The sequence below is a fragment of the Erithacus rubecula genome (genome assembly GCF_903797595.1).
Source record: "Erithacus rubecula genome assembly, chromosome: 22".
NCBI lineage: Eukaryota > Metazoa > Chordata > Aves > Passeriformes > Muscicapidae > Erithacus > Erithacus rubecula.
In genome coordinates, this window is record NC_136674.1 from 67,151 (window position 1) to 81,030 (window position 13,880).

Sequence of the window (13,880 nt, forward strand, 5' to 3'; positions counted from 1 at the left end):
CTTATTACTTTTCCATTGCATTTCTTGCTTTACATGTTAACTTTCAAAATCATTAACCAACTCAGTGAGTCAGTCTCTGGTCTAGCAAAACCTGAAAGGGGGATGGAGATGCACAACACCCTCTCCACCCCAATTCCCTGAAATAAAAAACAAACAACAAACCTGAAAAAGGAATGTTCTTTTGACATCAAGCTTTTTCTGTGTAAATAGTATGTTTTTAACTCTTAAAAAACATGGTTTTTTATGTGCACTTTTAACTTCATTGCAGGTTTTAAAACATGCGTCAGTTCAGTCACTAAAGTCCTCTTGATGAATTTCTGTGGAAGTATCTGCATGAAGAATCTGCAAACTGCTACTATGTTAAACTAACTATAATGTTTTAGAAGTACTTAGAAGTACTTAGGGAAAATGTCACATTTTATTTCTAGTAAGTCCACTGAGAGATCAGAGAGAAATTTAAATCAGTAGAAAAATGTTTATTTGGCACCTGTATTTTCGCATGTCCACTCTTAGAAGCTTAAATGCTGTAACTCTGAATGCTACAGATTGTCTTAATATAGCACTTGCTGTGAAGCATGAGAAGTAAACAATTTATCAATGTACTTAATTACTTTTTTTTCCCCTCCAGTGTAAAGAGTCTAATTAGAATAATTAAAAAAGTAACTGCTCTGAAGTTTGCAGAGCCCTTAGTTAAAAGGGTTCCTTTTAACTTCCCCTCTTAGGATCTGACTCTCAGACTGAGATCATCAGAGCCATCTTCTTTGGAGTTGTCCACACATTTTTGCACAGTCACCAAGTTCCACAAACAGTGTGATCTTTGTACAGTTGCACACTATTTTGTTTACAACAACACTAATGGTGTTCAAACTGTGGCAGACACATAATTTTAACATGAAGTTTTTATGTTTGGTTCACAAGTGAAGTTCTCTCATTTGTTTTTCCAGCACCTCACACAGACATGAATACCCATGTTGGAGTCTGTTGACCAACACTGTAGGCTGAAAGGAAACCTTGGGTTTAAGGCACCCAGAAGGTATCTTGTTGTACAGGTCAGAGCCACCTGTTATTGTAGCTCCCACTGCTGCTTTCCTTTATCAATTTTGTTGAAAAGTCAAGTGGAAGCAGATATGACTACTTAATGCCTAAAGTGTCAACCTTCTCTGTAACCTATGGGACCCACCCTTTTATACTGTTTTGGGTGCAGCTAATCAGCTGATTCCACAATCCTTCACAGGAAAATCGGTATCTTTTCCTCTTATTGCACACATTATATCTGCTCAAAAAAATAACCTGTTGCTATGATGATAAGCTAGTGATAGTTTTAGGTTGTTTTAATCTTCCCCAATAAACATGATAAGAGGAAGAGACTGGAAGTGCCCCTATAAGCCTGCTTGCTATAAGAAGGCAGATTTCAGCACAGGGAAGACTCCAAGGTACAAATTCCTGTCTACGTCTCTTTAGTTTGGAGCTGCCTAAACACTTATCTTTGAGGCATGCCTGCAAGTTTAATGGGGTGCACCCAAGATCTATATTCCCAATCCTCCTATGGAATAGACTCAAATTTGTGAACTCCACCTCGAACCCAAGCAAGGGAGGGCAAATGCCTGTCATGATCTTTGTCTGACTCAGGCTGGCTCTGAGCACGCTCTGGCTTGGGGTTTGAAGAAGGTGGGTCGGGTTGCTGAACAGACATAGTCCGGCGGAGATGGTTTCTCTTGCGCAAAAACTCGGGCTGTGAGTGCAGGCCAAAGCTGCCTTTTCTCAAGATCATCCGAGAGTTGTTCTTTTTGGGTCGTGAATGGAGACTGAACTCCAGCGAGGCCAAGTGGGCTGCATAACCTTCACTGAGGAACTGAAACAGGACAAAAAGAAAGGGAGTGACAAATTACTGCTGCCTTGACCTATGAGTGCTATGAGGAATTAAGTTTTGATCACTGGCATCCCAGTTAGACACCTACAGAGTGCCAACACTCCTCTCTCCTCACTTTTTTTTTTCAAGTGACCCATTCCATTTTGTCATTTAGAAATATGCAATGCATGCATTTGTAGATACAACCTGCAACCACCTGATTCTCTTTTATTATTCACCCTTCCAGAAAATGCCTCATTTGTAACCCAAACTGCCTTTCTTTGAAATACTGTTGTTGCTTTGTGTATGTGTGAGTTTGCACATGCATTCACTTGCGTGCATTTCCTTGTCTTCCTTAGGACTTCCTGATTGCATAGCAAGAGTTACTTACTTGGCACTGTGCCTGGTATTTCTTTGTGGATCTTCCAACTATGTAGATCTGAGATGGTGACAGAGCCAAAACACTGTACACAGAAATATCCTTCATGGAACCATATGCGGCGCAGATTTTGATGTGGCACTGAAACAAACATTACTTCCAAAGTGAATGCACTATTGAATACCACGCAACTACAAGGCTGGAGCTTGGTTTGCAATAAAGCAGTACATGAGTTCACTGTTAACAATTTCAAGCTGTAAACCACAGAAAGCTAAATCCATCTGCCTGCATGTGAGCAAGAACCACAGCTATGTGCACAGGAAAGAACAAGCAGCTCATTTACTTATTTGTCAGGACTGGAGGTCCCTTTGGATGGTTAATCAGCTTTCCTTGCTCTTTAAAAAGTGAGAAAAGAAATGAGGAATGGCAAAAAGACTTTGGGATGTTCAGTAAGACTTACTGCTCCGAAAGAAGGGAGGTCTTTACTGAATGACATTCTCTGAAAAGAGGTTTTAAGGGTATAAATAGGTTTCTAGTACCTCTTGCATGAGATTCCGGAGAAAGATGGTCTTTTGTCGCAGTGGGTCATGAACAAGTCCATCTGAGAAGAAGATCATCCCTTGTGGGAAATTGTGCTGGGACAACCATGAAACCACACGCTGCTTTTGCATATCTGGACGCCCGGTGATATAGATAATCAGATATCCCAGGTCCTGCCAATGCCTGTTACAAGAAGCAGTTAAATTATACAAGAGCAGAAAGAGAAACAACACGCACAGGTCAGGTCAACATGTTTTCTTCTAACTTCAGTTACAAGTCAGATGCTATCAATTAACAAGTGGAAAAGAGCCCAAGTCTCTGCTCCAACCAAGAAACTAAGTAATAATCTATATAATATAATTAATATAATATAATATAATATAATATAATATAATATAATATAATATAATATAAAATCTATAATCTAACCTTGGGGGAGATGGAGGAAAGCAAGAAAGCACTGTTATACAAAATATTATCTAAAATATGAGAGCCACTTAAAAGTATACTTAGAATAAACTTCACAACACATCAGGTACTGCTACTTTGGAAGTCTTTAATGAGACTTCCTGCCATTTCAGCTATAAGGAATGGAAACTCTTGAAAGATGAGATTTCTACATTTCCATCCAAGTTCCAAAATGAAAACGGCCTTTTTCCATCCAGTGCAACATTAACAGACCTGCAAGAATGGATTAAAAGGCCTTTTAATTTTTCCTCTAGAAAACGTTCTTGCATTCCTGGCACCCGATATTTTTGAAGTGAAAATAGGTCCTTATTTGAAATTAGTGAAACACAATATAGGCATGGAATAATTATTAATTGACTGCTTCACATGCTTCAAGATCATATTCCCAAGAACCAACGCTTTATCTTTAGGCAACTTCAACCACAAATTTCAATGCAATCCACAGCATTCTAATGCAATGCTGAAATTCAGGCAGATACACTGAGCAAGAAAACATAGAAATGTATCTGCAGAGACTCTTGACCCTTAGAAAACTGCCATCTGTTCAATGTGACAACCCTTTTCCTTCCTGCTGTGTTCAAACAGAAAGTCAGAGATTCAAAGTGTTCAAACCTCATTTACCTGACAACATCCACGGCCCCCGCTCGGACTTTGGGGTCACTTCCCATAATTGAAACACTTGCTGCAAAGGAACCATCAATGCTGAACACAACACATTCCATTCCTCGGGGCAGTACAGTGAGGTAACTTGCAGCACTGGTCTGGTCCCCTCTGGAAAGTCAAAGCAATACGTTAATTTAAAAAGCAAAATGACAGAATGTATTTTCTGTATGTTCTAGTTAAGATTTGAAATTAGATCTGTCTGGACCTACAACTCTAAAAATCACTGTCAAACATGGCTTCTGATTTCAGTCTTACGTGGGACAAGTGAAACTTATACTTTCAGGAAATAGTTTTCCAAAGAGAAATTTGGAAGCTGATCTTAATAAAAAATCACGTATGTACAAATAACTAAAATAATTATAAAAAAAACCCTGCAGACCTGCTTGAAATACTCAAACTACTACCCAGACTTTCTCCACAAGCTTAACAGTTGGTAATATGAGCATTAGCCACCATCTATCCATGCAAATTACAATGGGAATGCCTGCTGAGAAAAGTAAGATTCTTACAATATGTGCTCACAGCCTAATGAACAAAGACAGGACAATTTATTTTGTTCCTCCTTAAACTTACTCCTGCACTCTAAAACTTCATTTTTTAATATAATTTTATTTGTGTATCAGTAACTCTTTTTCTTGAACTGACTGCCTTTTTTATTAAACTGAGATAAAACATTTTCCTCAAGTAGCACTACATAGGATTGTAAGCTGATTTTGGACTTTGTTAACTGCTGGATAACAACATATTCTATTTCAGCTAAACTCACCTCATTGATTTAATCTCTCAAGTAGAGATTCAAATGAAGTTTTTACCCAGTTTTGAAGTTCCTTCCTGATCACAACAACCCATCAGAGTTTTAGTTTCAGCTTGGAGTTATTACCTGACCACCATTTTGATGGGATACACACCAACTCTCAATCTCTTCTGTTCAGGTATATTGTAGGATATTCGTCCACTGCTGTTGGATATCTCTGTGTCAAAATAAACCCACCTACCCGAAGACGGCTCAGTCATTATGAAGATATCCACCTGCAAAAAACCAACGAAACAATAATCCAGTGTGAGAGTCAACAAAACAACCCTTATTTACAAAGCCTGCCAAGCCTAGACAACATTAGCATCTCCAGCCATAGCTGGTTGTACACAAGGAAGTTTGAAGGAACTTCATGACTCAGTAAGAACTTCAAAGAGAGTCCTCTCAATAAGTAAATGCTTCCTAACATACAATACAAAAGTGTATTGCCTTCATAATTTATTGTCTTCATAATTTAAAGCCCTGATCTCAGCACTGCACATGTCAAACATAGATATACAGGTGAGAAATTTGGGAGGAACCCTAAACTAGGCCAAAGACAATTTTATCTTGCATAGCTATATTACCTTTTTGCACATTAAACCTACAAAATTTCATCTGGTTATTGAGACAAAATCTTTCTCAAATCATAACCTCGCCTAGCACCAAAACACTTCAAATTATCAAAAGATTTCACCAATATGGTTTTAGTCAACTGAAAAATTTAATCAAAAGTAACATAAAGGATATTAAATATTTTGCTGGATCTGAAACAAGCCAAGTAAAGCCTCCGCACTTCAGTTTTGCCCTCAGCTCAGCAGCATTGCTCTATTAATTTGCACAGAAACACCTACAATCTCAGTGAATATGAAAAAATATGTTCACTTGATGCTTGGTTTTATTAGCCGTAAGCCTGGCTTCTGCAGGCAGCTTTAGGATTTCAATTGTGTCACATTACTATTAATTTCAAAAACGAATCCCTACTTGCTCATGTGTAACATACAGCAGCCACCCAGCCTCTAGAATGCTTATTCTTTTATCTAGTTGTTTTATCTGGATAGGATGATATATGATTTTAGTGCTTTGTCAACTACTATAAAATCCCTTTTCCTTCTTCCTCGGAAAGTTAATTGTCTCCAATATGTGCTACAGCTGAATGGCAGGTTCAGAAACCACTGTGCAGCACCCTCCCCACTTACCAAAGGAGACAGCCATCATCAGGTAAGAGAGAAGAGGGCTCAGAAAAAGGTCAACTATCAGGAAATCCCGCTTTACAGCATATATTTGCTGAAGTAGTAGGTGGCTAGTGATATATTTCCATTCACTGTAAGGCTTTCTCTGGCACTGTACATGTGTCCTACATTCAACACCTGTTTCTACTAAAACTAAGAAAATTGATTACTCAGACTTCACCTTTTCACCTGTTAAAGCCACCATGTCCAGAGGTCCATACATAAAGCGCCCAACTAGCACCTGGGGACCATCTTCTGCTGCAATGACATCATTAGCACGGTGATTAGCAGTCACGTTCTGAAACAAGAGCAGAAGATAGGAAGGATGCTGTTTGTTTTTGTCACGAGGCTGCTGTCTCTATTTTGTCAGAGACAGCGACACAAAAATACAGTCCTGAACAGTATGTCTGAGGTACAACAAGTGCACTGCAAACCCATTTCAGCTGGAGCTTGATTTCCAATAGTGGTGGGTTCCTGAACACACCTTCTAGAGAGAGTGCTCAAGATGACCAAATAAGAGAGAACATTTAAGGGAAAGCCAACTCTTTTTCACTTGAAGTGGTGTCATAGAGCCACATCATTATGTGCAGGGCACAGGCATTTTAACTGACATTACTAACTGACTTAGTATCTGAAGAAAGGAGGAAATATTTTCGCCTGGCCTGTGGATTTGTCTAGCATAATAGAACTTTTGCATAATGGAAACTTAGGGCTTGTCTGTTATTCAAAGAAAGAAATACATTTTCTCCGAACATGAAGTGATAAATGAAGACGAAATTGCTCATATTTCCCAACTACTAATCTGACTGCCTCTGGATTAAGTTAGTGGTTTTCAGCTCTTTAGTGATACTCAGAGATAAAACTCCATTTAAATTTCTGCCAAACCCATGTCCCACAGCTGCCATGTAAACTTACCCTCAATTTGACATGTGTCCTTTTGCGCAGCCATTTTTCTCGTGGATTGGATAGACTTAGTGTTTCTGGATCCAGGTTGTCATTTTCCTTGAAATTTACATTTTCATACCTCATCACCTGAAATATTAGTATTTTAATAAAGTGTGTGGCCTGGTACTTGGCAAAGAAAGAGAAATTACATTGGTGCCCCAGTTGAGTGACATTGCAGAGCCAAAAGCACAATGGAAGTAGAGAAAGGTAAAGCCATATGTTCACACTAACTGCACAGACAAACAAACTGCTTTCACTCTGTTGGCCAACACCTAATCTCAAATACTTACTGAACAGCTTTTTCATTTTTCACAGAGCCTGCATATTCCTCCAGAGAAAATGGTGAAAACATTAGGATAGTACCAAGTGACAGTCACATTGTCTTGACTATGGTCTTCAAAGTCAGTAAATCATCTTAAAACCATGGAAGCATTTTTTAATGTCTTTTATGAAGCAGATGTCAGACCCCTGACTTCATCTGTATCAATTTTCTACACATCTACTCAGAGAGAACATTTCTTATCCCTTTTGGGCATTGCTGCTGCAGTAGGTGATAGGCAGAGATCCACAAGGACCCACTGAAGTCCAACTTGTGAACATGCAGAACCCTTTTATGTCATACACATTCTTACAACCTAAATATCGCACACTTACCAAGTAACTTGCATGTCCAACTCAGATTTCAGGACACAACCCACAGAATTCAGAATCTGGGTGTGGGTTATGCCACATTTCAACTGAAACCAGAAGCCCTGTCTCACTGAAATCTGTGGGTTGTACCTGCAATCACAAATAGCTTTTTTGAATGAGAAATAGATCAGCAGATTTTTCAAGCTGAATAGCTGGTTTTCTGTGCTGGAGTTTTACAATCTTGGTGCCCTTGCTAAAAGAGTGGTCTAGAACCATTTTGAAAGATATCTTACATGATATCCCTTGAGTAAAATCATGTTGCAATCAGTCAGCAAAGCAGCTGGCTTGCAACAAATCACAGTAATGTTGAGAAGTAAGCATGTTAACAAATTGGAATAAATTCTATTTACTACAGGTAATGTGCAGGCAATATATGCACCCACAGGGCATTCAGGAGCCATTAGTCTTAATCTTAACCCCCAACAAGGGCAGAAGGTCCAGACTGTACTGGAACTAACCAATCCTTTATGTAGTGCTGTAAACTCACATGCTGCTTTACAGACATGTTCTAAGTGCTTGAAAGGCTTATTCAATTCTAAGACCTGTAAGCACATACAAGGCTAGGAAAGTCTCCTGTAAAGAAGAGACTCAGGTTTCTTAGGGAAGCAGTACTTTCAAATTGGTATACTATCAGATGTATGCTAGTAATTTGATACTTAATAGGGAGACATATAATTATATAAGGCTGGAGATAGCCTATTCCTTTGAAACCAGGACAAAATTAATATATAATGCAGGGTTAGACTGATCTGGGGCAGGGGAGGGGTGAAGTGTGCATGAGGATGTGATATCACCAGTCACAAAGTCAGCAGTGCTAATGGTGGGCTCACTGTCCCCTTTACCTGTGCAATAAATCCAGATGGGTCACTCCTACATGTACTCATAGGTGATGCATACACAATTAGCCATCTCACTGATCTAAACATTAAAAGACACCCTTGGAAAATGCAATTAACAATCACAAGGTTCTTTGTTGCAAAGAGAAAATAAAGAAGATCAATTACCTGTCTTAAGATGAAGGCCACAACATCTGTTGATTCCCAGTAGCTGGCATGAAAGAGATGTGGCAGGGCCACTGTTGGAAAGGCTGTCAGCACGTCTGGACAATACAAGGCATAATCTATTCGTTTTGTTCCCCACCACTTCGCAGTAACTACAAAAAATGAAGCAAACAAAGCACAAATTTCTATATCAATAAATTTCTTGTTGCCTTCATTTTTAAGCTAGATAATGGAATTAACTCTTCTGCCTTCTTTATCTTGACATTTTGAGTCTGTTAAAGGTATCTATCATTCATGAAAGTATTGTTTTTACTGACTGCATCATCACTTAACTGCCTGCTATCTAAAGAGTTCCTTGGGGTCCAAATTTTGGGAAGCAGAAATCTCCTCAGCATGATCCCCACCACCTTCTGGTCCACAGAAAATTTACAATGAAAGACTAGTATTTTTATGATCATGTTTTAGCGCAAGAATTGCAAATGGCTCCCAAAAAGTGAAGCAAATATTGAGATAGATGGATAGATAGATAGATAGATAGATAGATAGATAGATAGATAGATAGATAGACAGACAGAGAGACATACATATGACCATGGCCTACAGCAAGACAATATAATGATTTATAGCACTTTTACCATCTTAATAATATTATCTACCTATACTGCTTCACACCTGGAACATGATCATAAACCCCTCTTACTATGAAACTCTTGTGGCTATTTATGAGTGGCACCTTAATGTAAAATTGTGTCTCCTTTTCTATTAGTTTATCTATCTAATTATAAACAGAAAAGGAAGATAACTTGTGTGATATAAAATTGCAGAAACGAGCTATTCTCATTCTTCCCAAATTCCAAACAGGTATCTTTCCTTTTCATGATGAACTTTTTCACAGAAAGGATGTGAAGGGAAAGGCTGTTGCCATATCCAATAGCACATGGCACAGGCTTCACTCACTGTTGGTGAGGCATGCTGATGGCAAGCTCTCCGTTGATCCAGAGTTTTCACTGTTTGTGCTGCCCAAGCTCAACTTCCTTGTTTTTCCTTGTGGTTGATCAGATGTATTTGGAGATTCAGGACTCTCCTGAGAGAAAGGTATGTTCAAAGAGCTGTTCTCAAGGAATAGACCACTGTGATTGTGGAGAGCATCACCTGTAGGTTACAAAGATGAAAATAATATTAAGAAAAGAGGGATGCACACCATGGTTTTGAAAGTAGTGTTTGTGTATATATCTTATTTGTTTATTTATTAATTTATTTTTAAATACTGGGCTAATGAGCCTTTTCCTGAATAATATCATATTCAATGCCCATGGATGAAACTTTCTCCTCTGGATAACAGTGTGTCACAGCACAACTACAAGGAGAAAGCACCATGAATGTACAATAGCAGTTGGGTGCTTCTGGCCAGGATCTTCCAATCTGGGTAGTGCTGCTGGGATGCTATTTTACTTCACACTGAATCCTACTAATTTTAAAGTCATTTTCTGAGAAGAATGCACAGCCCTGGGAGTCTGTGATACTACTCTGGTCCTCGTTCTGACATTAGAAAAATGTCAAAGATACTTCATGCCTGTATGATTTTACCTTATTTTCTATAAAATAAAAAAAAGGAGCAATTCCTTCTACTAGCACCTTGCTCATCCACCCTTTCCTCTTTCTTCCAAGAAATCAATCTACTTCTGGGCTTTTTTTTTTTCCTGGATTCAAATTTTTATTACAAACATACCTATCATTTAGTAGCCCACCTAGGAGAAGAGCAATCAAGACTGCTCAGTGGTGTGATTTGTCCTAGTAGCTATCTACAACCAACCAACCACAAGAGACCAAAAGAAACATGTGAAGATCTAGGCGAAGGTCAACTAATTGTAAAAATAAATTGCTTAAAATTATAGTCAAAGACATGGAATTTTCCAAGTGACACTTCAACTAGAACAGTGGTATCACCTTCCAACTCCTCTCTAACACAACTAGTAACACAAACCTCATGCATAAGAATAATTTTTTCTTACTAATCTTCTTTAGTTCCACACTTGTTAAGTATGTCTGTGCTACTTAGTTGCAGATGACTTGTTTCTTGCATGCCAGCACATTGCTATTTCAAATTTTCTTGAGCTGTGTAAGGAGGGAGCACCAAAGAGAACAGGCAAAGAGAGCTACGAAAACAGGCACTGTACCTAACTGGTGAGATCTTCCATCCCCTAGTGGGTATCTCTGGTACCGTGGGACACTGAAGGGAGGAAGAAGATGGAATCTTTTCTCCAGCAATGGCTCAAGTCTGCAGGCAGAGGGGTCAGCAGAGTGAAAGAAGCTGTATACTTGGCTGCAGGCTGGTCGGACCTGGCATACTTGGATGAGAATGAGACACAGAGGGAGGTCAGTATTGCTGCTTTACAATTTTCAAGGAGTTTGTACAGAAACATAGTTAATATGGACTTCTCCAGATTAGCGCACACCTGGCCAAAAGAAATTTAACTCAATTGTTTCTCATTTCATATGTAAAGAAAAAAACTGCACTGGAGTTTACAGAGACATTACAATCTGAGATGAGGGAACATAGGAAATGTGAAGAGCAGCAGAAGATAAATAGATGGAAGCAAGGAAGGAAAAAGAAATTAAAAATCTTGTAAATATGTTATTGAGCATTATAGCTGTGACGCTCAGCACTTCAAATATTTATCAGCAAAATGTTCTGATGGGCTTGTGACATCCAGAGGACTTAAACCTAGGGGACAGCAGAACCTTCCCTTATATTATAAAAACTGATTCTAGCAAAACAAATTAATAAATACATCCGAATTCTACTTGTCACATTTCCAGGTAGCTCTCTACCTTCAATTTCAGTAAAGAGGGCACCTGGCTCTTCTCAACTAATTTCCAACTGTCTGCACGATAGGTTTCAATTTGTCTGTTTTCCTCTCAACTGTGCCACAATCATCAGTTTAAAATGGGATTCTTTTATCATATGCACCTTTAAAGACTAATTATGCTTCAAGTAGATGCTGCTCACCTTAGAATGTGTTTGAAATGCCCATCAGTTGAGCTGCTCTGAAAGCATATTCTCCTTTTCAGGATACCAGAGGAAGGATGGAAGTGAGAGCTAATTTGAAGAAAATAGTTTAAAAAACTAGTGATTAACATGAAATTTTCCTGTCAAAGTGTCTGGAGGGTAGCAGAGCAGAGACTGGGGAAAGGACTACTGGCTAAGGAAAAAAAAAATCCTTGGAGTTCTGAATTGTTGTCTCTTCTCATTATTGTAACAGATTTTCTCCCTCACCTGATAAATGGATGCATCATTTCCCATAAAGATGCTGTGCTATCCAAGGCTTATACCATGAAAAGAGACAAAGTATGTGCTGAATAATGAAAAGTAAACGAAGCTTTTAACTTAGTTACTGTAAAAACTTTTAAACTTTAAAATCCAGATGCTTTAGAAATAAAACTAAAAAAATCCTCTCTGTGTCTGATCACTAGACTCTGTTACTAGAGAGGAAGAATGGCTTACAAGCAACACACCTGAGGGCCAAATCCTCCCGTGAAGACAGACACGAACAAGAGGTAATGTTGAAGCAAGCAGAGATGTTATTTTTGGTATTGTTTTCAAGAACTGATCCTTGGTGAAGTGGGAGCTTCATGATCTATGACATGGAATATATGATTAACAGAAAACATGGCACACATATTTGTCCCATATATTTGAAGTGAGCAGTGACATCCCTGGAACAACCCTCATCACCTCAGTACTTACCTGCATTAATGCTCCCATCTCTTAAAGGACGAAACTTACTTCACTCCCTGACTTTAACTAGGCTCCTTCATTTACCTCCTTTTTGCATGATCCTCTTTGTTTACAAAAGTCATTATGCATCCTGTATTGGACTGCCAAGGAGAGCTTACCATCCAGGCCAGGCAGAACTGTGCTCCTCATGGCCAGCACCAAACCAAGCGGCGATCCAAACAGGAAGAAATCAGACACCTCAAATTCAAATCGGCCCAGATTTACTTCTGAGAGACTGGAATCCACAGGAGGAAGGTCTGCACCATCTTTCAACACGCTTGAGTGGATGCTGAGCAAAGAAAATACTAAATCAAAAATAATAAAGAGGGAATTCAGAAAAAAAAAGAACATTCCTGAAACAGGATGCTTAGAAAGCTTTGGCACTGTCATTTAGATCCAAGCTATACACCTTAAAACTGTAAAATGATATTGCAGTATAGCAGCCATGATTTTCAGTGAGGCTGTTCAGTTAATTTATTACCTTCAACATACAAGAGTTTCATGGAATTATTCTAAAGAACACTTGGTAAAGCCTTGCAAGGACCATGAATATTTAAGTTAACTGCTTTAAATATAACTCAGTACTTCTCCTACAAAAGAGCCGAAAAGTGACTAACCAAAAACATCTTCATGTTTTCAGTTGCAGAAAAACAACTGTTCTGTCTCAGAGGGAAAAAATTCTACAACACATTGATATCCAGAAAACGCAATGGTTTCAAAATGAATACAGAATAGTCAACATAAAAAAAGCAAAGGACATTCAGTCAAAGCAAGAATAGAATAGAATTGCCTATAGAATTACCTTAACCTGCTACTAGGAAAAATACCAGACTTGAAATAAAGCACAGTAATAAGTCTGCACTGTACTCAACTCTAGCAGAACTGAAACTTCAAAACACAGTAAGACTTCCTCCTCTGCATCACTCACAATGAAATAAAGGAAATAGGATGATAGATAGAGGAAACAAAAGCCCAAACAATTCAGGTTAAGTGAAAATCCAAATAGCTTAGAACCAGCAGTAATAATAAGAAAAAGGGAATGTTTATGTTCCCATCCCGTGTGTTTCAAAGGTTTCTTAGGACAAAGAAAAACTAAATTAACTTCTCCCCTCAATCCCTCCCTCATGTAAACCAAATGTTTAAGCAGGGCGCTTCTTTTGTTGTTGTTTTAAAGCTGATCTGAATAGCTTATAGACCAATGGGAGCACCTGAAGCAATTATCTCACTAGAGAATAATGAATGCCCTGAATGCGAAGTCAGAGGGATCGTTAGAAAGAAACAGGTAACAGAAACTTACAATTATAAAGTATTCACCCATCTTGAATGGGCTGTACTGAAGAAATAGAACTTTGTGCATTCATTTTTGCACGTTCAAAATCCTCACAACTGAATAAAGATTAAATAAAAAAACTCTCCAGATGTAAGTATGTTCATACTAGACCCACTAAATCCATAGTTTTCTTTGAGGGATAGATAAGCACGTTAAGCAAACCTCCAGAAACGCACCACAAACATTAACAATGCCTCTCTTGCCAGCAGGCT

The 13,880-nt window shown here is 38.5% G+C and overlaps 1 protein-coding gene across 3 annotated transcripts in view; it reads right to left on the reverse strand.

Moving 5' to 3' along the window:
• Positions 1-461: 461 nt before the first annotated feature.
• Positions 462-13,880, reverse strand: part of PITPNM3 (PITPNM family member 3) — a 44,455-nt gene continuing 31,036 nt past the window's right edge. For all 3 annotated transcript variants that reach the window (XM_079324945.1, XM_079324946.1, XM_079324947.1), the window contains 11 exons: positions 12,458-12,627; positions 10,738-10,908; positions 9,518-9,712; positions 8,564-8,712; positions 6,840-6,956; positions 6,106-6,222; positions 4,780-4,928; positions 3,858-4,007; positions 2,768-2,951; positions 2,241-2,369; positions 462-1,852 (listed from right to left, as the gene is read on the reverse strand). In XM_079324945.1, coding sequence (XP_079181071.1) covers positions 1,544-1,852; positions 2,241-2,369; positions 2,768-2,951; positions 3,858-4,007; positions 4,780-4,928; positions 6,106-6,222; positions 6,840-6,956; positions 8,564-8,712; positions 9,518-9,712; positions 10,738-10,908; positions 12,458-12,627 — 1,840 coding nt within the window. In that variant the 3' untranslated portion in view covers positions 462-1,543. The remainder of the gene's footprint in view (positions 1,853-2,240; positions 2,370-2,767; positions 2,952-3,857; positions 4,008-4,779; positions 4,929-6,105; positions 6,223-6,839; positions 6,957-8,563; positions 8,713-9,517; positions 9,713-10,737; positions 10,909-12,457; positions 12,628-13,880) is intronic.